Raw genomic sequence first — 21,264 nt, forward strand, 5'->3', positions numbered from 1 at the left:
ACTGTTCAGGGATCGTCCCTGAGAATAGTCACACCAGGGGCCCTGGTGCCACGTCAGGGCACACCTTTGCTCCAATCCGCACAAAACGTGCCACAAACACTGTTTAGGGGTCTGCTGTGATGGAGCCAAATGGACCATATCAAATAATTAAATAAATCCTTGAAGGGATAAAGACTTCTTTGAGAAGAACGGTTCATGGTGGGATGGAAGCTGGTGATTTTCTTGTGGTCAAGGAGGATTTAGTTTTTTCTTTCCATTTGATTCTCGAAGGTTAATTGAGGGTCTTACACCAAGATTTGTGACCAAGGTGGAGAGGGGAATGTTCTGAGAAGGAGATGTGGGTTCTAGGACAGTGTTGGACCTGACATGATGGGGTACCAATTGAGAGCCAATCATAATCTGCCTATTAGATTTCGGTTGAAATGTTGTACGCTCAATAAAATTCAGTTTATTGAGAATCCAGTCGCACACTGGACACTGTCATCCCATGTATACTTAACCTTTTATTTAATTATTTAATGTAACTACAGTATTGAAACACTCATCATTGTTTTAGTCACTGAAACAGATTTAAGATCCCCACAGTTTCCTACTAAGTCACCCTAAATTCTGCACAGGTATCTGCACACCTGTCAATGCGGTTGTGGGTTCTACCTTTCACTCACAGCACCCAAGGGAAAACTGCAATAACCACATTGTATACCACACAGTTAGTTTCAGTGCTGTGCAAAGTGTTCACATTTACTCTAAAACATGGGCAGGTCTTGTCTTGAGACCTACACATTTGGTAGGAGATTCAGTGTTCTTTACTGAAAAACAGGAAACCGGTCTAAATCCTTTTCATCTTACCCACATCCCTCTTGCAGAGGAGTAACACACCTGCAAGAAAGCACATTTTCTCTCATATCCCTGCTGCATGTGTACATTGCAGGGTATACGTACAGTACCAAATAACTAGTGTCCTTTTTGTAACCCATATCCCAGATTGTTGTAATATGACCCATTCAAAGTGTATTAACGCATTAAAACTGGGAAGGCATTTGTGTCATTTTAGATTTGAGCTAAACGAATATATAGCAACATACGTTTTTTCAGAAAACTCTTAGGATTTAGAACAGTGGTTCTCAAAAATAGCAGATATATAAGCTCACAGCCGCACTGCGAGCTTGTACATCTGCTATTTCTGAAAAAAAAGTTATAATCTTGAAAGTGTTTGAAAAAGCTTGAATAATTTAATTTCTTTCTTTTACAGAAATCTTCTCTTCAGGGGGTCCCTGGCACAAAAAAAAATCACATATCAATTTGGGGGTTCTTGGCACAAAAAGGTTGGAGAACTACTGATTTAGAAGGCATTTGTTGAATCAGCCTCAGGTCTTAATGGGTCAGTATTCCAGTATCCCAGCATATCAGCACACACTGTAGATATCCTTTTTATCATGGTTCTGATACTGTATATCCTATAAAATGTAGGGGGGGGGAAACCACAATAACATACATTTCAGGGTAGAAAAGTTTATTGGCACAGTATAAATATGTAAAAGGAAATTCATTTTAAGACTGCATGTTTATGACTGTTCTTCAAGCTGCTTCACGGCGAGATGAAAATCCATGTTTAATTAAGCAAACCTTGTTAACACTGTACAACATTACATTTAAAACATGTCTGCTGAACATTGTAATACTGCTAAATATGGAACAGAATTGTTCTAAGTATACCGCTTTTGATTTGATTGAGAGCTAGCAAACTTGAGAACATCGGTAGTCGTGCATTGTACAGCATTGATGATCTAGTGACATATTCATGGATGATTTAGGCCCCAGGACAGCCAATACGTAAGGATAATAAAATGCTGATAATAAATAACAAAAAAACAAAACAAAAAAATACTACTAGTGACTACAAACTCCTGAGACAATACTGTCACTTTAAAACTGATACGGAGAGTAAACAAAAATTGTCCTGCCTACGAGACAAATCACTCCACTCCACTCTTCACAAGTAAGCCAACTTATTTTTTTTTAACAAACTGCGACATGCAAAAATAACAACAAAAGCAACAAATGGTACTACAATACAAAGAACAAAGTTAAATATAACATTGAACAACTTTTTTTTATGTGACATTTTTTTCTAGCTTTTATTTTATTTTATATATAGCCAGTCTTAATTCGCAATGATCTGGGATCTTCCAGATATAGTGCTAGAGAATAAGACAGGAGATATGTATTGATATGTGCTGACAAGGATTTGTATGAGTTCTTCCAACTGGCAGCAAGGCCTGGGGGGTTTATTAGTGCATTCACATGGGCTTTGTGGCACATTAGCAGCCATTTATTTTAGACAGGACCGTTGCTCTGTATGTTTCAAGTGCTGTAGAATTTGGTTGTATTTTTATGTCTACAAGTCTGATGTTCTCAGGAACAGTTCAAAGGTGAACCTTTGCTTCAAGCTTGCTTGGCAAAATTGAGCCCATTTGAACACAGTTTGGATGCTGTTAGATATCGAGATGCTACTGTGCAATATGTAATTATAGAGATGATCGGTAAGGAGAGGCCACTGGATGTAAGGGGTAGCCAGACAGTTTTCAACCGGTGAGGGTTTGACTCAGTGGGCCGTGCGTGCTTTGTTGGGCCCCTCGGAGGTTGGCTCGCTGGGTGGAGCATCTTCTGTCTGGGCAGAGGTGGTCTCCGAACCTGTGTTACTGTCACTAGTTCCCTCCTCCATGGCTCCCTCAGGAACGCTCTCCTTGTCCTCTGAAACTCCCTCCTCACTGCCTGGGTGAGGATCCAGCTCCTCGGAGGACTTGGACTTCCCTGAATCAGTGAAAAAAGGAGAAATTTAAAGATAAATCTAACAAAACATACTCCGTTTTTGACCAGGGGCCCTATTTTAATAGTGGAACTTTGTGTCATGGCGCATGGTCTTAATTTGCGCCTTGGGGGTGTGTCCATGCCAATTTTACTATCTACAGGGCGCATTGTGGGGGCAATGTGTTAGCGCCTGGCGCAACATGCCCTAAATTAGTCATGGGTATGTTTTGGGCATTGTATTAACTAGAGGTTCGGGCCGCACATCACTGCCGTCTCCAACCAATATGTCTGAGTCATAGTGTCGAGGGCTTTGTCAGAATACCCGTTGTACCCGTCTGTCTGTCTGTCTGTCTGTTTGAGTCCCTTTTATGCCATATATGGAGATATTTGCATCTGTCAGTCCATGTCCCTTTTATGCCCATATGTGGAGATCCATGATGTCATCAGTATAACTGACGGAGGCAACGGTGCGGTCGCACAGGGCCTCACATTTGGGGGCCTCACACCAGGCAAGGTTTATTTTTTCTCTCTCTAATAAATATATAAATGTTAGCAGAATCACGTTCATTGTGTGAATTATTATTTAATAGTCAGTCGGAGACCCCTCAGTCCGTTTCATCTACTTCGAGACGATCTAGGCTACTTCCAACTTCCAGTAGCTAGATTTCAAAATAAAACCGGTGTTGTCTAATCACATAGCACGTTTCCAATTGTGTAAATAAAACAGACTCTTATTTTGAAAGCCTCCCAGTTTTAGGAGGAAATCCGGTTTCTATTGAAGCCATTTGACGCCTCACAAATCTAAACAAAATAACAGACTTGGATTAAACACAAGAATTTGGCAAAACTTCATACTGACGATAAGAAAACCATGCTTATGACTTACACAATGTAGACACTTTGGAAGTGCATCTGCGTTCTCTTTCAACCTCCGTGGCAGGCAGCCAGGGGCGTCATTTGGGCTCACAGGGGGTGAGCTGCCACCCCCTAGCTTTTGTATCCAAAATAGAATTTTGTCAATTTACACATATATTCTCCACCACAGAACGTTTGCAGGGCACTGCCTAGATAGATTAATTGCCCTCTGTGTATAAATCCATGCTGTATGCTGCATCTCCAGTAAAAGCTTGATTATACTAAATTGAGCTTGAAGATCGTCAACGCAGTATATCAAGGCAAGCCCTTAAATCAGGCGTGTCAAACTCATTTCGGGGTAAGGGACGAAAAGTGACTTGATGAGGGCCGCGACCATTTGCGATTTAAGGCTTAAATTGAAACCAAACCTGGGCGTGCCGGCGCAAGTAAATGAGGCATACGCTCTGTTTCTTTCCATCACCGCTCGTCACGCATAGCAGCCGCACCATTTTCTTTTATTTCCTAGAATTTATGAAGAATCCAGTGCTTGAAATGCCACCTCAACTGTTGAACTTGAGTGTTGTGTCGTGCTTTTTACTTCTTCCGCCTGTAGCTATAATATCTCCTCATGTCCAAGAGAGATCTGTGATATCTTGGCATATCAACTGAATCACATGCTTGCTCTTCAGTTAGATTGTTTTTAAACCACTTATTAAAGCGTGATGGATGGCTGTCTGCGCCGTGTGTCGTCATCTCCCCTTTGATGGTGACCTGTAATGCATTGCCATTGTGCTGTGTAGATAGTTATGAATCACCTACGTTCAGCTGATAAGACCAGCTTGGAGCTGGTCTTAACTTGAAGCACAAAGTCTGTGGGGAAAATACTAGCATTGCGCCATGATTGCGCCAGACCACACATCATTTTAAGACCAACACACCCCCACGCACAAAATCTGCGCTAGATCATTTGGTATCTAGACAAGGTGTGGATTTAACCATTGCATCGGGATGATACGGAATGCGCGTTGCACTCAGTCGGTGCTAAGCGGCATTGCACTACATTGCGCCGCATAGCGCTAGGTGGAAGATAGGGCCCTAGAACTGAAGCAGGGTAAGAGAACGCTTAAATAAAAACGGAATTTGTTGCCGTTTATGAAGCCACAGACAAAGCCACTGGCAGAACTTTTACCCGTGGTATCCACGGGGTCGGCTTCCGTGTCCTCGCCCTCCTTGTTGCTACTTTCACTCAGAGAATTCGGCTGTGATTTGCCACCATGTGTTGCACAGATGTGTTTCTCTTCCTCTGCCAGGACACAGGTGGGTGCTTCTCGGCCAGCTTGGTCTCCTGTCTCCTTCTCTCGGTCAGCCACTCGTTTGCGGGATGCCTCCTCTGCTGCAGAAATCTCTGCAGAAATCTTCTCCATGTCCACCTCCACTTTCATGCAGCACAGCTGGATGGAGGGACAGCAATATGGGGTTATAACTCACATTCTACAGGATGTGTGTGTGTGTGTGTGTGTGTGTGTGTGTGTGTGTGTGTGTGTGTGTGTGTGTGTGTGTGTGTGTGTGTGTGTGTGTGTGTGTGTGTGTGTGTGTGTGTGTGTGTGTGTGTGTGTGTGTGTGTGTGTGTGTGTGTGTGTGTGTGTTGGAGATTTTATGAACCAAGTCATCTTTGAGGAACTGCTGTCTCGTGCTTTGCATCACCTCTCAACAGCAGGCAATGCCCTCTCTTAAAAACAGGAACACTGCGGCATGTTTCTATCACACAGTACTGCTAGACTTGTGGCCAAGAGAGTGAGACATGCCAAACCTTGGTCCTTTGAAGTGCAAAAATGAAAGCATGTTTTTCTGGTTTTAGTTGTCCTCATCGAGGTGGGTGAATGTGCCCAATGGCACTAAACACTATCTTGGAAGGAACACTGGTACATTAATGAGCTAGACAGATTTTTCATATTGCTTGTAAGGATACAACACTCATGTGAGGATATTTCCAATTATCCCGATAATGGAAATTCATTATCTGATCAAATTGAGGTTTTATTGAGATAAAAGATTAAAATAAATGTATATCCTCCCATTCCTATTTGTATCAATGTGTGGCTATTATTAATGCCTTTATTATTATCTAAAAAAGAACACAATTAATTATTGCTGTAGGATTTAGGATTATCTCTGCCAGGCCAAAGACAGAGGTTGTCGCCACTGTCTGTGTGTCTGTGTGTGCGTGGTTAATCTTGCAAACTGCTGTACCAATCAGCTCCAAATTACTTGTGCATGTACAGCCAGTAGGCCAAGGAAATACCTCTACATCAATTTTTTTAAATCGACCTCATGGTGGCACTATACCAGCCCGCTTTAAGTTTTGGCCTATAACTCCTAAACCTTACGTAGGTCAAACAATAAAAATATTCCCCCGGATTCCTTGGATCATGATGATTTTGCACTCAAAACCAACTTTTCGCTACATATTTTGTGCAAAAGTCATGTCATTTTTCATACATGTTTTTGATATTCCATAGCGATTGGCTATAATTGGCTTCCAAAATTTGCTTGGTGACCTATTTCTTTTTAAAAAACACAATATATCATGAACACAACATCCATTCAACTCATGTTGAGGGTACTCTTCTAGATATGTGTTCATGGTGCAGATAGGGTACATGCGCTTGTATGTGCTTAGGTGTTCAATGTAGCAAGCTTGCATAGAATTTGACAGCAATGCTGTTGGTCCAGGACAAATTTCTTGGCAAAGACAAATTAAAGCCCATTAAGATATGTGCCAGACTTGAGTTGTGAAGGACAGATAAAGAGTGTCGTTCTTTTGTGTTTTGTTTTGTTTTGTTTTGCGCAAATGTGGCAAATATTTAATCATTTATTTGTACTCCTTCGTGGACCTAGATTTATTCTGGAGGGCCCTATTAACGCTCTATACCTCAGTGGTCTAGAAGTTAGTCAAACTGGCCCCTGTGCAGACGATTGACATTTTGAATCTCACCAGAGACACTGTTATGCATTGTCATTGCCAATGACTCTGGTATAAATATCTTCCTCTGTCCGTAAAAACAAAAAAAAAACAGTTGGATCACTCTTACAGACCTAAGGAAATTAAAAGTGTTTTGCACTTTTAGAGCAAATCCTTTTTTGTGCATTTAAATTACTTCTGTCAAACTCAAATGTACTGTGATTACATCAGCAAGTCCTTATGAATAATTATTAATCATGATTTCTTTCACCTGTATGATACCAATAGCTCATGTTCCTCTAGAGTCTAGACCATAGCATGGGTTTTCAACTGGTGGACCACTGGTGGTCCGTGAAGGTATTGCAGGTGGTCCCTGACCATGCATTTAGTTATGTAGGACAGTGAAGATTTGTATTTTATTTTATTTTATCAACCACTTGTTGAGAAACAGTGCAGTAAATGACCTGGTGACGTATAATGATGCAATGTTGTCAGTTACTGGGAAGTCGGATGTCAAGAACTTCCACAGAAATGGGTGTTAGAAACGGATTTGGATAAAAGCGTCTGCTAAATGACTATAATGTAATGGATTGCCTGGTTGAGTCACTATTATTAGGAAATGTGCCCATAATCAATCACATGTGTCTGCTCGCTCATACATAAGTTGCAATGAATCAGTTAACATGAGTTTTTTAGCTCTGGACCACTAGCACATCTCAGTTAAATAATAACTGTTAAAGGAGGAGGAGTTCACCCAAAAAAAATCTTATTTTCTATCAATTACACACCCCATGAAGCCTTGATTTCATGGATTTATTTTTGTTTTTGTGGCATTCCTAAGACAATAATTTGATGACTGTGTGTATTTCCGGTAGGAGACGGGAATCAAATTATTAGCTTAGGAATGTGACAAAAACACAAAAGAATCCATGGATTCAAGGCTTCATAGGGTGTGAAATTGATAGAAAATAAGTCATTTTTTGGGTGAACTCCTCCTTTAAGGGCTTGATTTAATTCACCTCGAATTAACAAATTAAATTAAGCCCTTAACAGTCATTATTTAATTTCAAGCTTTCCCCCCCATATCACCCCTCCCAACACAACAGTGGTCCTCAGGTTGATTCTCAGTCAGGGTGGTGGTCCCTGGTTCATAATCAGTTGAAAACCTCTGCTCTAGACACACCTGATTTTCATTAGGGAAACACTCTTGGGCTGCTACATTCTTTATTTAACTCAATTCGGCACAACTGCAAATCAAAGTGACTACTGGCCAATCATAGCGCGTCTTTTCCGGGACTTGGCAAAACACTGTCATATTATTTTATTCTGCTTGGCCTATGCATGTTACTGTATTTGATGTATATGTACCATGTTGGAAACTATGAAGTGACTTTAAAAAAGATTACATTTCCACATTTCTGCGGTAGCGTTCTATCTTATGTTGTGACCTTGTTTATTGTTTACGGTTGACTCTGTGATTTAAGGGGTTACAAAGGACATTGGGAATTGTTTGGGTTGGGCGGGATATTGTGAACGCATTATTGTTTATTTGTTTGTTTATTTCTTTTATTTGTTAGGGAAAGAGACAGGGACAGTATAAATCCCAAAGTGTATTTTATTTACCTTTAGCTTTGTCAATTATTAATAATGGCTTCTGAATATAAACGCATCAGCTAAAAACCTGCCGATCCCGTAGTTTTTTTCTTTTAGTTAACGGTTAACTTTCAAAGTTAAAAGCCGATTGTTACAAGCTTAGCAAAAAAGCAATTTCATGACGTCTTTAACCACTTAATGCCCTATATACTTAGCCTGGTAAACCCTCCCTCCGGAAATCTCATTTCCATTTGATTCCAGGAGTGAGTCTGGCCTGATCACCCATTCTGCAATATTGGCTGTGGGCTGGAGTTGGGCGGGAGTAATACCGTTGACTGACAACCCCTTCAGCCAATGATCGTTTTTCCCCTTCAGCCAATCAGCAGTTCACCAGACTAATCTGACGCAACGGGACTTTTGAGACGGCCATGCCCAAAATAGTTTGCCTTATTCGGATACATGCCTGTCACTGCCCGCCCCTGCTGGTTCTCTAAAGCTTTATTTTTAAATAGGCTCTGTCATGATTAATTGACCACATATATGACGCTGATAGGCTCGGTTAGTTGGTAATTCCACTAGAAACCCCCACAATGGGCTATCAGGCCAGACTCACTCCTGGAATCAAATGGAAATGAGATTTCCGGAGGGAGGGTTTACCAGGCTACTATATACTCCCCCCGGACTCTATACTAGGCCCCTACTTTTTTTTTCTACATTAAATATCTTTGTCGAAAATAGCCAATCTACAAGCTCACAACACGTCATATAACAACAGGTTGTGAGCTTGCAGATCGGCTATTTTACCCAAATGTTCACCCCAGAATAGCGACACTAAGGTTCAAGTGGTTAAGGGGGAGAAAACAGCAGGATGGAAATGGATGACTTTCTTAACTTTTCTGTTCTCCACATTTCATCAGCTTCACAACAATAACACTTCCTTGTTTCTAACTTACATGTGGCTGAACTAACCAATCAGATGCTAGAAGGACTTAGACTGTGGTAAATGCAAGGCAAACCCAGAGGTAGATTCAGAAGATTATTCTAACTATACAAAAATGCTAATATAAATATTTAAAACATGTATGTAAATAACATTGTAAACATGTAAATACATAACTGTGTAAACATCAGTAAATATATTTCTAAAACTTACAATTAACTTCTAAACCTCACAAATTTATGCTCCTAATAATGCAATGCACATGGTTACATATTCACACCTTTTAACCCCCATTGGTCTGAATGTTCTGCTCCTTCTGATGACTAGACCGAAGATTAGGGTCAGGATGTTGCCATTCAGGTCCCTACACTTTGGAATGATCTGCCCGAGGAGCTTAGGCAAACAAACTGTTGTCTAAATCACATGTGAAACCACATCTTTACAAGCTGTCTTTTATGAGATTGTTTTTATTACAGGTCTGTATTTTATTACCTTCACCACGGAGGTAATGTTTTCTGTTAGCAGGATATCTTGAGCAGTTATGAACAAATTTGCACAAGACCCGGGTGGAAAGGTTGGTCCTGGGCCAAGGAAGAACTGGTTAACTGTGTTTTATTGTGTTATTTGAATGTGTTTACAGTTTATGTACGTTCTATGTATTTTACAATGCCTAATTCTTCAATTATGGCATATTTACTTTAGGGGGCTATTATTTGTTGTTTTAATGTTGCTACAAACAAACATTTAACATTTCAAATTGACTTTTTTTTGTTTTCTGTGATATTGAAGAGTGCACTGCAGTCAGTGGTGGAAAAAGTACTCAAATGTTTTACTTAAGTAAAAGTATCAATACTGCAATGTAGAAGTACTCTGTTACAAGTAAAAGTCCGGAATTCTAAATTCACTTGAGTAAAAGTACAAAAGTATTGGTATCAAAATGTACTTAAAGTACCAAAAGTAAAAGAACTAAAATGTTTGAAAATAGCAGATCTACAAGCTCACAACGCGTCGCAATGCGACGCATTGTGAGCTTGTAGATCGGCTATTTTCAAATAGCCTAGGTATACAATAGGGCTAAAGTGGTTAATGTATGTTTTATAATGTAATAATGTATATCTGCAAAGTAACTAGTAACGGTTTTCAAATAATTGTAGTGGAGTAAAAGTACAATATTTGCCTCTGAGATGTAGTGGAGTAGAAGTAAAAGTATTGGAAATTGGAAATACAAAATTGTACTTAAGTACAGTTCTTGAGTACATGTAGTTACTTTACACCACTGGTTTTCTGTGATATTGAAGAGTGCACTGCAGTGGCAGCTCAACACATGCACAGACTTGAGCTTTTTCCTTTTCCTTCGCCATCTGTATACATTAGGTAACTGATATAGGTTCATAAAGGTAAATGGCGCCGCCTGTTGTATGATCTAGAGAGTGCATTTAACAATACAGTGCTGCATATTGGGTCACTCACATCAACTCGATGATGATAGCTATGTATATGTATTTGCCAGGACATGTGGATGGAGTTAGCAGCAGCTGATGGCTGTATAACAGAGCTAGCCTTCCTCATGAGCAAATTTACACTCATATCGTATGATAAATGATGGTGCAAAAATCAAGCTCACGGGGCGCCCGGGCGCCTCGTGGGCCTAGCGGTCCAGGCGCATAACACATATGCTGGTAATCCAGCTTGACAGCGTGTCACGGGTTCAACTCCCGATCCCGACGACCTTTGCTGTATGTCACCCCCCCATCTCTCTCCCCATTTACTGTCAGCCCACTATCCTATCAATAAAGGCAGAAAAAGCCCAAAAACATATCTTTAAAAAAAAGGAAAAAAAATCAAGCTCGCATGAAAGCTAGTGTTGATGGCCAAAGTCTATATAACAAATACTATACCCTTTTGAGTTCGTTTGTGAAACATTCTGTGGCTTCAATGAATTTCCTTTTCTTATCCTGGTGGCGGTCTTCAATCTGAAGCAACTCTGCCTCCAATTTTCTCTGCAATCAAGGGACATATTTATTAGTTTTATTGCATGCTTAATAACACCAACAAACATACATGCCATATTCTGTATAATAACAATTAGGGTGACAAACAGAATTTGGCTTTACCTGATGTACCATCAAAGACTGGACCTGCCGTTTGAGGACCTGCATGCGAGCAGTGGTTACAACCGATCGCACATCTGGAACTACGCTCTCACTAAGGATCTCACTGATCAAACGGTGGTTGCGTTGGAAACGAGCTGCAGCGGAATGCTTTATGGAGAATCCATCATCATAATCTGAAAGGATGAAGCAAAAGCAGGCTTTTTGCGAATGTTTTAGATAGTATTTCATGTACCATGTGCCAAGCTGAATATACTGAACATAAACTGGATGGATAGCCACCATTGACAGGGCAGTGTGAGGTTCGAGGAAAAGATGTGCATAAAACGTGGTGCACATCTTGTTCTGTGCGGACACTTAAAACGGCAGGTAGCTGGTATCTATAAAGAAGTAAGTATAGGCTATTATGTCAAAATTCAACCTTGAGGAAAGGTCCAAAGGTTCAATTTGAAGCCTACAATTTTCATTTGCCAACAAATCTTCATCTTTGGTGTAAATGTATGCTCGTTCACTACATAAAACAAGTGTTCATTATCAAGTAATTACATCCAAAGACAGCTACATCTATTGGATACATTTTTACATCCAGTCCATGATTGGGAATACAGCAGACATTTGCCCTATGGTTGTCTTCAACTCAAACATTGCGCCTCTTTTTTAATTAAGTTGTTTCATACAGTTTCACTGAGATTATAGTGGACAGCTCATAAGAAGTGTTTAACTGAATTACGCCTAGGGAACATTCAGTACGTTTAACACTAAATCACTATACACTACTCCTGCCTAATTAAATTACATGAAACCCTCTGCTCTAAGAACTTCCGACCAATAGTTGGTGGTCTTTGCCTTTAACTTAGGTTTAAACAACCCTCAGTCATAAGCACTTATTATAACATTGAACTGCTGAGAAGCAATGTTTGTTATATTCATCATCTTCTTTTCAACCGCCAATGATGAGTACAACTCTCATGTAAGCAGTATATCTCAGCAAGCTTTTGACGCCAATGGAATAAAGTGGGAGAGACTAGCATCTTGCGGGTGGGAGAAAAAGATGTCATGTAAAAGTGACTGATGGACTTTACCAATGACGGCAATATGCCAAATGTAATACCATACGAGAGCTGTTCTTTTAACCCCCCCCCCCCCCCCGATCTGTCCAATCTTTCAGTGTCTAAGCAACTGTAGCATAAACATTTTTGTCAACGTACGTGCAGCTTGCACAGAACATAACCCGCAGGGATAGCAACTCTGACGTTTTCAAGGTCTGGGTGTCTCTAAATAGCTATGGGGTTTATCTCTGGTTTCCTGTACATCATTATCTTCCATTGTAGATCAGCCGCTAGACCCTAGACAAGGATCATCCCAGTTGAGGTGGGTGGAACCCAAAGGTCCACTTTTAATGTGTTTTAATATGAGTGTGTGTGTGTGTGTGTGTGTGTGTGTGTGGGGGGGGGGGTCAGGAAGGATTGCACAATTATGTCTAAACCAATGCTAAGAATACTATAACACTATAACAGTTGTGTAATACAAGGCCATGCTTGGCAGCTTAAAGGATGAAATGGCACGTCAGAGGTGGCACTAACAACAAATGTGGAAAGTTCTAGTGTTGGAGGAGAGAATAAAATAATGGTTTCACAGTGTGTGGGATGACCTCTGTGTGTGGTTGTAATTACAGTTCTAAACTTTTATAGGGAAGGCATTTGAGTAAAGGGCCTTACCCTTACTCTTTTAAATAACCAAATTCTATAGATTAGGGGTGGGAAGATATGAGTAACTCACGATACCGCGACAACATTTGGCCCTCAATAACGATATCACAATACACAATATCTGCGATAATCGATATATTGCAAGAAATTGCATCTACAATACATCACAATATCTTTGTAACTGTAGAAGAAAAAACACCCATAAAAAGGTAGAAACACAGAATTCACTTGAAACCTAATCAGATTCTTTATAGGGCATCACAATCTGGCCAATCAAACATGAGACAATGTAAAACAAATTGCATAGTGCCTAGGGATGTGAGGAAATGGAAATGGAAAGTCAGCAAGCTGTTGTGTTGATGACTAGGGTTGGTTGTACTATATAGAATGTCTGTTCTCCATCATTTTCCGATGTGTTTATCCTCTTAAAATAGTAAAGCATGTTTGCAAGTTGTACCTGACTGAGAGGATAATCAGTAGCCACTGCATGCTGCTCTCGTGCAGTGGTCTCGTGCCACAGGGTTACGCTTTGCTTGGCGCCAGTGTAACAATAACATGTTGCGACAGGAAGTACGACGATATATTGCTGTATCGATTTTTTTGTCCCACCCCTACTGCTCTATAGAGTATAGATTTGCTTTAACTAATTTATCACTTGTCTTTTTATATCACTTTATTATTTTAGAGCATTTGTGTGTGTCTTTGTTCCTACTGTTCTTTTTCCCCCTCCTTTTAACAATATTCATCAAATTCTATTGCTTGTTCTATAGGAATGTTTATGAAAAGTTACATACAACCAGAAATTTGGATGGAAGGGTGGCACTAGATGAAAGGCCATGGGGTCACTAAAATCTAGCCTGGTAAACCCTCCCTCCGGAAATCTCATTTGTAATTTATTTCAGGAGTGAGTCTGGCATGATCGCCCATTCTGCAATTTTGGCTGTGGGCTGGAGTTGGGCGGGAGTAATACCGTTGACTGACAACCCCTTCAGCCAATCAGCAGTGTCCCACTTCAGCCAGTGCATTTTTACCAGCTCCAGACTAATGTGACGCAACGGGACTTTTGAGACGGCCATGCCCAAAATAGGTTGCCTTATTCGGATACATGCGTGTCACTGCCCGCCCCTGCCGGTTCTCTAAATTTTTATTTTTATATAGGCTCTGTCATGATTAATTGACCACATATATGAAGTTAAACAACTAAATTCTATCCAAACGATATCTTAAAAGTAAATTCCGTGGCTCAAAAAAGAAGTTTGAGAGCGTTTTAAAACCGAAAGTAAAAAGTGTAACTGCCCACAGAAACAATGGCGGCTCGTTCCATTTTTGTCGGCTGCACTCGGTCCCATTCGGGCTCACTCGAACTCGCCACCTGATTGGCCAACTGTCGCTGTCAATCACAGAACGATGAGCGACGACGCTGATAGGCTCGTCCATTTGGTGAACGGGCTAGAAACGCCCAGACAAGCCTTCAGGCCTGAAATCAAATGGAAATTAAAAAAAACGTATTATTCGCATGAAAAAAACGCCCCCGGTGTGTAAGGAGCTTAAGGATGATGCTAGAGTTAAGGTCATGGGGTCACTCAAAGGTTAGGGTTCATACCCAGAAAAAGGTAAAACATTCGCACACTGGTTTAAAGCTCCCAAAACGTTTTTTTTTCAAATGGCGCAACGTTTCAACCTTATAGGTCAGGCATCAGGCATCCGGCAAATAAACATTTTATTTGACTGATTCTCCTTGATTCTTTCCTTGATGTCCAGCACCTGGCCTAAATACAGGTACAAGATGTGCACACAATCTCCTCTGTGAACTGTTCATACTCAGAAAGCATGAAAGTTCCAATCAATCCAGCCAACAGTTTTCCACAAAATTGTGGCCGGTCTCAGCACACGGTGGATTCTCACACACACACACACACACACACACACACACACACACACACACACACACACACACACACACACACACACACACACACACACACTTTTGAGCAGAGCAGACAAACCTCACAAGTTGGACCAGGCGACTGTATACAGTGCTGGAACAGTGATTTTACCACAAATCTCCGCTGTTTGTTTATATCAACCTCTGACATGCTTTGACATTGTCTCCGCCAGACCGAGGGCGGGGCCGAGACTATGTTTTCGCCCCTGTCCGTCCGTTCGTCCGTCTGTGTACTGCTAATCTCCGGCACTGTTAGACCGATCTGCATGAAACTGTGCACGCACACTCCCTGGAGGCCAGAGCAGAACCGCTCCACATTTTTCACATCAGCCTGTTATAGCGCCACCAGGAGGCCAATTTTTGCAAAACATCATTTATTTTATATAACTCCTACACATTTTGTCCAAACATCACGCAAATCGGTACACATTATCTCTATAGTCATGCGATCAAGAAGGATCTGTCAGGTTTTTTCATATTCCATCCTGATTGCCTAAGATTGGCTTCCAAAGTTTGCAGGAGTGGCCTGTTTTGAACAAAATGCCTCAAATCATCAATACAGCGTCCGATTGCCGTGCAACTTTGCACGCACGTCCCCACTAGGCCAAGGAAGAAAGGCCACCCTAATTTTTTTATAATAAAACAATATAATGAGTGTTCAGCTAGTTAGAAACTATTGAAGGTGCTGCAAGAACTGCCGAACTGAACGTCGTGCAGGGCACTGCCGAAATGTCTTTGCTCTGCAATGACATCATTTTGTTCTTATTGACCTGCCGAAGTCGAAAAAAGTTCAATTTCGTTTGGAGTGTTCTGTAGCCTTAAGACTCTGCTGTGTATATTTTTCTCCTCTGTGGGTTGACCAATAGATCTCAAATTGCACACGGGCATGGACCATTGGCCTCTGCAGGGAGTGAGAAAGCCAATTCGTCACTTTTTCCCAAATGTAAGCTGTTTATTAGCATTTCTGTGAACCTCTCACTTAATAAAGAACTTGCTGTGGGTGGATGGGGAAGGAATCATGGGAGCAGTGCCAGGGTTAATTTATCAGCAGGTGTTTCCAATTGTCTAATTGTACGCTCCTCTTTGTAGTACATGCTGTACCTGGGCTATACTCAACAACACCAGAGACTGCCAGCAGAAAGAGAGCTGGCTCAATAGCCTGGTTCCAGACCATAGACCCCGCCCACTCTCTGAGTGGACTGTACTGAAGCTCCACGCAGCTTCAGGCTGATATTCAGGCTACTGGCTCAGCACTGTAACGTAAGGGCATTGATGAACACATAGCAAGCAGCAGACCCAACAAGGGATAGTTCACCCAAACAATTACTTTTTTCCTATCGATTAGTCACCCCATTGAGACTTGAATTCATGGGTATTTTTTAGTTTTTGTCGCATTCCTAAGCCAATAATTTGATGACGCGGACCGGTAGGCAGCGGTTCCGGTAGGAGATACAAAAGAGACTCTTTGTGTCTCCTACCGGAACCGCTGCCGGTCATCAAATTATTGGCTTAGGAAGGCGACAAAAACAAAAATATATCCATGAATTCAAGTCTCCATGGGGTGACTAAAAAAGTCATTTGGGGGGTGAACTATCCCTTTAAGATGTGTATTAGCAAATCCTGTGGCAAACAGGATCTGTAGTGCCAGTTGAGATGCCAAGTCTCAAGTCTGCACATAGTTTGGGTGTGGATTAGTGATGATAACTGAAGAACAGATGGGCAGATTTTCACAAAACTTGCTAAAAATGATAAGTATGCTACCTTGAGAGTTTGAAAGGTCAATTATACAGAATGGATGGGTGGATTTTCATTAAACTTGGTGGGCATGATCAGTAGGCTGCCCTGGAGAGATTTGGGATTGTAAAGGTCAAAAGACCAGGTCACAGTCAAAGGCATGGGAAAATGACTCCCTCATATCTAAGGTGGGAATGGCATATCTCAACAGCTGCACAGTGTAGGCAGAGGTGTGCACTCTACTGAGTGCAATAGTTCTAGATATTATTATTACCATCTGGATCTTCAGCTGGCTGAATACTCATATAAGGCTCGCCCTTGTCAAGCCTGGACTGTCGCTGTCGACTTTCCTCCTCCAGAGCTGCCTCTGCACGGCTCTTTGCATTGACATAGGCCAGGTAGGCAGGGGAGTTGTGATAGACCTTCATGCTCTCATTATACTCAATCTACAGTGGGAGAGATGACAGGGAAACAGACAGGCAGGGAAAACATAACAGGTGGTCCCTCAATGCTATTCAACTACGACAAGATAAGGAAAGAGGTTTACTCAGGTTGTTAGTAAAGAAATGATGACTGGAGGGACCCACACATCTACTGATCATCACCCACCAGAAGTCCCCGACCCGTCAGTACCATTTGTAAAACAACCAACCTTCTCTGCTTCGTAGTCATTCAAATAATCCTGTTTCTCCTCATCAGTGAGGTCCCTCCACATGCCACCGATTATCTTCCCAATTTCCCAAAGCTTCAGTTCGGGATTGGAGGCTTTTACTTGATCCCAAACCTGGTGATGAGAACCAGACATAGATGTGGGGTTGGATTGGTTGGAGAGGCTATAAATGGTTATCTCTTTGCAGAGAGGTCACAAACCAGAGGAGGTCATGTGGTTTAATCTCCATCTCCAAGCTGTAAAAATCCCACTGTCTGTGATGTGTCCTAGCTTAGTACCTTGTTCTGGCTTGGGTGAATTTCTGGTTTCATACTCTACCTACCTTGATCAACTATTACCTGGGCCTGGTGCATAATTCATGGCTCACCTACTGTGTGATGATTGATTATCTAAAATACTGTGGATGTGTGTCTTGTAAAGCACAGCATGGTGCAAAACAATAGCTATTACATTTACACTTACCTTTCGACTATATCTCATATATGGCATCAATGGCTTATCAGGAGGCTTGGGTGGCTTTGGAATATTAATTCCAGAGGAATTCTGGAGAGGAAACAAAGTCATATTAGGATATACACAATATGTGTGTTGAGTCAGGTTTCTATACTATTTTTGCATTATGCTAACCTGGGAAGTAGCCTATAAAACCTACATGCAGGCACATGGTTGAGTAATTAGACATGATGCCTTACACAAAGAGGCTTTGAGTCTTAATAAAGGGTGCAGTAAAGCAAAATCAGTTAAATTAATTTGATTTAATTAAAGACAGTTTGAAGCCAACCAAGAGCCAGGAATCCTGCAGTGTATGACAGAATAGCACTGTGCTGAAAGAAAATAATACAAACAATCTGACTTAACTGAGATTTGCCCAATGCAAGACATAATGCCATTGTCAGATATGGACCAACCACAGCTTGCATGCAGCGAATGAATTACTCCTTCGCGGTCAAAGCCATGCCGAGCAGTGGGTCTGTGATGCCATGGCAACGCTGATGGCATGGGTTACTTAGCATGGCTGTCAGCAATGCATACTTTAAAGGCAGGCGCTATCTGAATACACACAGATGGACTCTTTAGCCAGTCTGCACCATGATGGAGGTAGCAGAGGGAGTATGGCATGACACACATTTCAGGAAATCTCTGTAATGGAATGAGTAAGGCTAATTGTACTGTCCAGTGTCCACTCTACGGTGCGTGCTCTTTTAAGTAAGAGTGGAAAATGAGCAAATACCAAGACTCTCTCCCCTGACAAAAAAGGGTCAGTCTTGTGACTAGGTGTACTGCTACTGATGCTCGTAGAGGTGATGCTACAATGGTTTTCTTTGTCCTAGCAAGTATGATTATTCAGCACTGTATTAAAGTCACCTGGGTCTCATTTGTTACTCTTCCTAATGTATTTTTAGGTAGTTTTTGCTTTTTATTTAGATTGTTGAGAGACAGGAAGTGGAGGGCAAAGAGGGGGAGGACATGAAATGGAAGTCTCCATCTAGAATCAGTCAAACCAGGGATGTTGCAATAATCGGTCGCCGTTTTATTTTCTCCAGTTGTTTCTGCCTATACATTTCAGTATTTGGTTCTTAAGATGAATATTCATACCGACTGTTGCTGCTTTGGGGTCCCTCCCAGTCTGTAGTTGTTGTAGGCCAGATGGCTGTATGGGTTGTACCCCACAAACCCGGGAGTGTTGGGCATTTGCTGATAGAAATAATTGAGACAGAGAAGCAGTGAAAAGCAACATAAAGAGACTTGTGCATGCTGGGACTATAAATAAAAAATAAAAAAAATGTCGTTATAAGTGGCATGGTGGTGTATAATTCATGTGAATTATATGGGTGTGGCTGAGAAATTATATTGATTTCAATTATTGGCTTCATTTGGCATACACTATTGTATATAAACATGCATATTATGCAACAACAGTGTTATTTCAAATGACTGAGTAGTAAGTATTTTGTGTAACAATTATTTATACTTACCGTTGTGGGGGCTGGGGGAGGGGGAGGGGCATGTGATGGCCTCTCTCTCTCTGTTATAAATGACAAGGTTGAAATGAAAAATCTGCATTAATCCTATATGAGCATAATAGGTAATTCCCAATCTTTTGGATGAACATGCAACATTTTCAAAGTTTTAAAACTTCTTTAATTGTGAACCCAAAATTTATATTTTGATTGAATGAGTTTCTCCTCAATCAATTATTTATGTATTTATTTATTAGCCAGGTATATTGCACACAATGAGGAATCTGTCTTGCTGTTTGCATTTCTGTCTAATAAAGTATTCAATCAATCAATCAAGTCCAACAAAAAGGAATCACATTCTAATAACTTCCTTACTTGACATCTTTGCAGAGAGGAAGTCAGTCTATTCCAGTCATTGGGTCTGTAATAAACACATTGTATTGGTGGACAGCATATAATAAAGTACATGGGAGATTAATGTTCATTCATTAAAAAGGGACAAAAACACAGGAATGCCAAGCCAAGTCGCACGTGTCGCTCGGCAAAGAAATAACGTATTTTCAGCAGAAAGAAGTGTCAACGCGACTTCTTTTCAGCCGAAATAACGTATAATTTCTCTTCTTTTTTCCTTCTTTATGTCGAGCGACAATGTCACCCTAGTAGTAAATAATAGCTCGTATTACTGCGACATAGACGCAAGACAAGTGGGTTTAAACTGGGATGACAAATGAGCCATTTATTGGTATCATCACAAAACGTTGCGTTGATTATAAGTTCACGTTCTAATGAACCACTTAAACCCCCGCATCGGTATTGTGAGGAAAGCTTTGGCTGCAAATAGCAGATCGACAAGCTCACAGCGTCGCTTTGTGAGTGAGCTTGTCGATCTGCTATTTTCAGCGAAAGCTTTCCCCACAATAACACAAAACAAAAAATACACTAGTATTGAGCCCTGAGGGACTCCGGTTACCCATATGGGGTTTAAGTGGTTAACATTATTTATTGCGAGAGGGGAGAAAACTACTAACTAACGACCTGGTGATGTTATTAAATGCTAAAGCTGGTAACTGGTTAGTTTTATGGCTGACAGACAGTGGTTTCTATGCGGTATTATCCACTGTCCGGTGAACCAGCTGTGGGTACCTGCCTGGTAACTAGCAAGACACAATGCTACAATAAAGACACCAAGGATACGTCAGTAACGTCAGTAACAATAGCGGTCTCGCGGTTCCGAGAAGTGAATGGGCGAATTTGAAACACTTCCGCATGACGTTGACGTCACTGGCGACACCTTGGTTGTGACTTCATTCTACCGACCCAATGCTAGTGGTGCTAATAGTAGCAACACTCGTACAGTCATTTGTATATCTCCTGTTTGGTGGCTAACTAGCGAGTAACAATCGAAATGCGCATGCAGCCCGTTTAGACACTGACATGCTGAATGCGTTGCCATCGTAATGCTACATGAATCTGTATGTGATCACTGGTAATAATGTGATAATAACTGGTCCATCAGCTTAATTTAACAGTTGCTGGTTTTCACTAGCAGGCTGACGTCTAGCAAGCAAACTTAGCTACCACCACAATGACAATAAAAATGGCATCCCTAAGACATCATTAGCATGCAACGTGAAGTCAAATCAACACATCAAGACATGCATGAACAATTCCAAAGCTTGGTTCGGAATACCTATAGCTTCAATGACAGCTAGCAAACTCACCCTAAAAACCCTTTGTCCACAGTACAGTAAAGTGTGTGCGTTGTGGCTTTAACAGGGCAGGCTAACCCACCCTAGCTAGCTCAACTAGAGAAACAGTCCCCACAATAAAACGAATGAAATGGGGTCCACTCATAAGATTCCTGTAGAATCTTCTAGAATTGCACCCCCACCCCCCTCTTTCCAGCTGTTCCTGGGCTCACTGCATGACTGCATGCTCTCTGTTACCGTGGCAGCTGCGATTTACACTGCCAT

The 21,264-nt window shown here is 41.2% G+C and overlaps 1 protein-coding gene across 3 annotated transcripts; it reads right to left on the minus strand.

The window, feature by feature from the left end:
- Positions 1-1,924: 1,924 nt before the first annotated feature.
- On the minus strand, positions 1,925-21,204 carry LOC308077143 (SWI/SNF-related matrix-associated actin-dependent regulator of chromatin subfamily E member 1-like). 3 transcript variants are annotated; one of them, XR_013932364.1, is made up of 12 exons: positions 21,013-21,204; positions 19,667-19,712; positions 19,307-19,356; positions 18,927-19,025; positions 17,793-17,873; positions 17,313-17,444; positions 16,935-17,106; positions 11,276-11,448; positions 11,060-11,161; positions 4,856-5,117; positions 3,698-3,802; positions 2,675-2,814 (listed from the first exon to the last, which is right to left on the minus strand). XR_013932364.1 is itself a non-coding variant. In XM_080417727.1 (11 exons), the coding sequence occupies exons 2-11, from the start codon at positions 19,671-19,673 to the stop codon at positions 2,606-2,608; spliced, it is 1,287 nt and encodes a 428-aa protein (XP_080273853.1). In that variant the 5' UTR covers positions 19,674-19,712; positions 21,013-21,200; the 3' UTR covers positions 1,925-2,605. The 3 variants fall into 3 exon arrangements, 1 of the variants encoding a protein (XP_080273853.1); XM_080417727.1 differs by lacking the exon at positions 3,698-3,802 and having other exon boundaries at positions 1,925-2,814; positions 21,013-21,200; XR_013932365.1 differs by having other exon boundaries at positions 2,773-2,814; positions 3,698-5,117.
- Between the last annotated feature and the right edge of the window lie 60 nt (positions 21,205-21,264).

Source organism: Gymnoscopelus braueri, assembly GCF_963280865.1.
Source record: "Gymnoscopelus braueri genome assembly, chromosome: 2".
NCBI classification, from domain to species: domain Eukaryota; kingdom Metazoa; phylum Chordata; class Actinopteri; order Myctophiformes; family Myctophidae; genus Gymnoscopelus; species Gymnoscopelus braueri.

Bases quoted from the DNA above. Each gene is read 5' to 3' on its own strand.
- LOC308077143 (XM_080417727.1), bottom strand. The intron at 17,874-18,926 runs GTATGAATATTC...TTTCCTCTCCAG, and splicing joins CCCCAAAGCAGCAACAGTCG to AATTCCTCTGGAATTAATAT. The intron at 5,118-11,059 runs GTATAGTATTTG...CCCTCCATCCAG, and splicing joins TCACAAACGAACTCAAAAGG to CTGTGCTGCATGAAAGTGGA.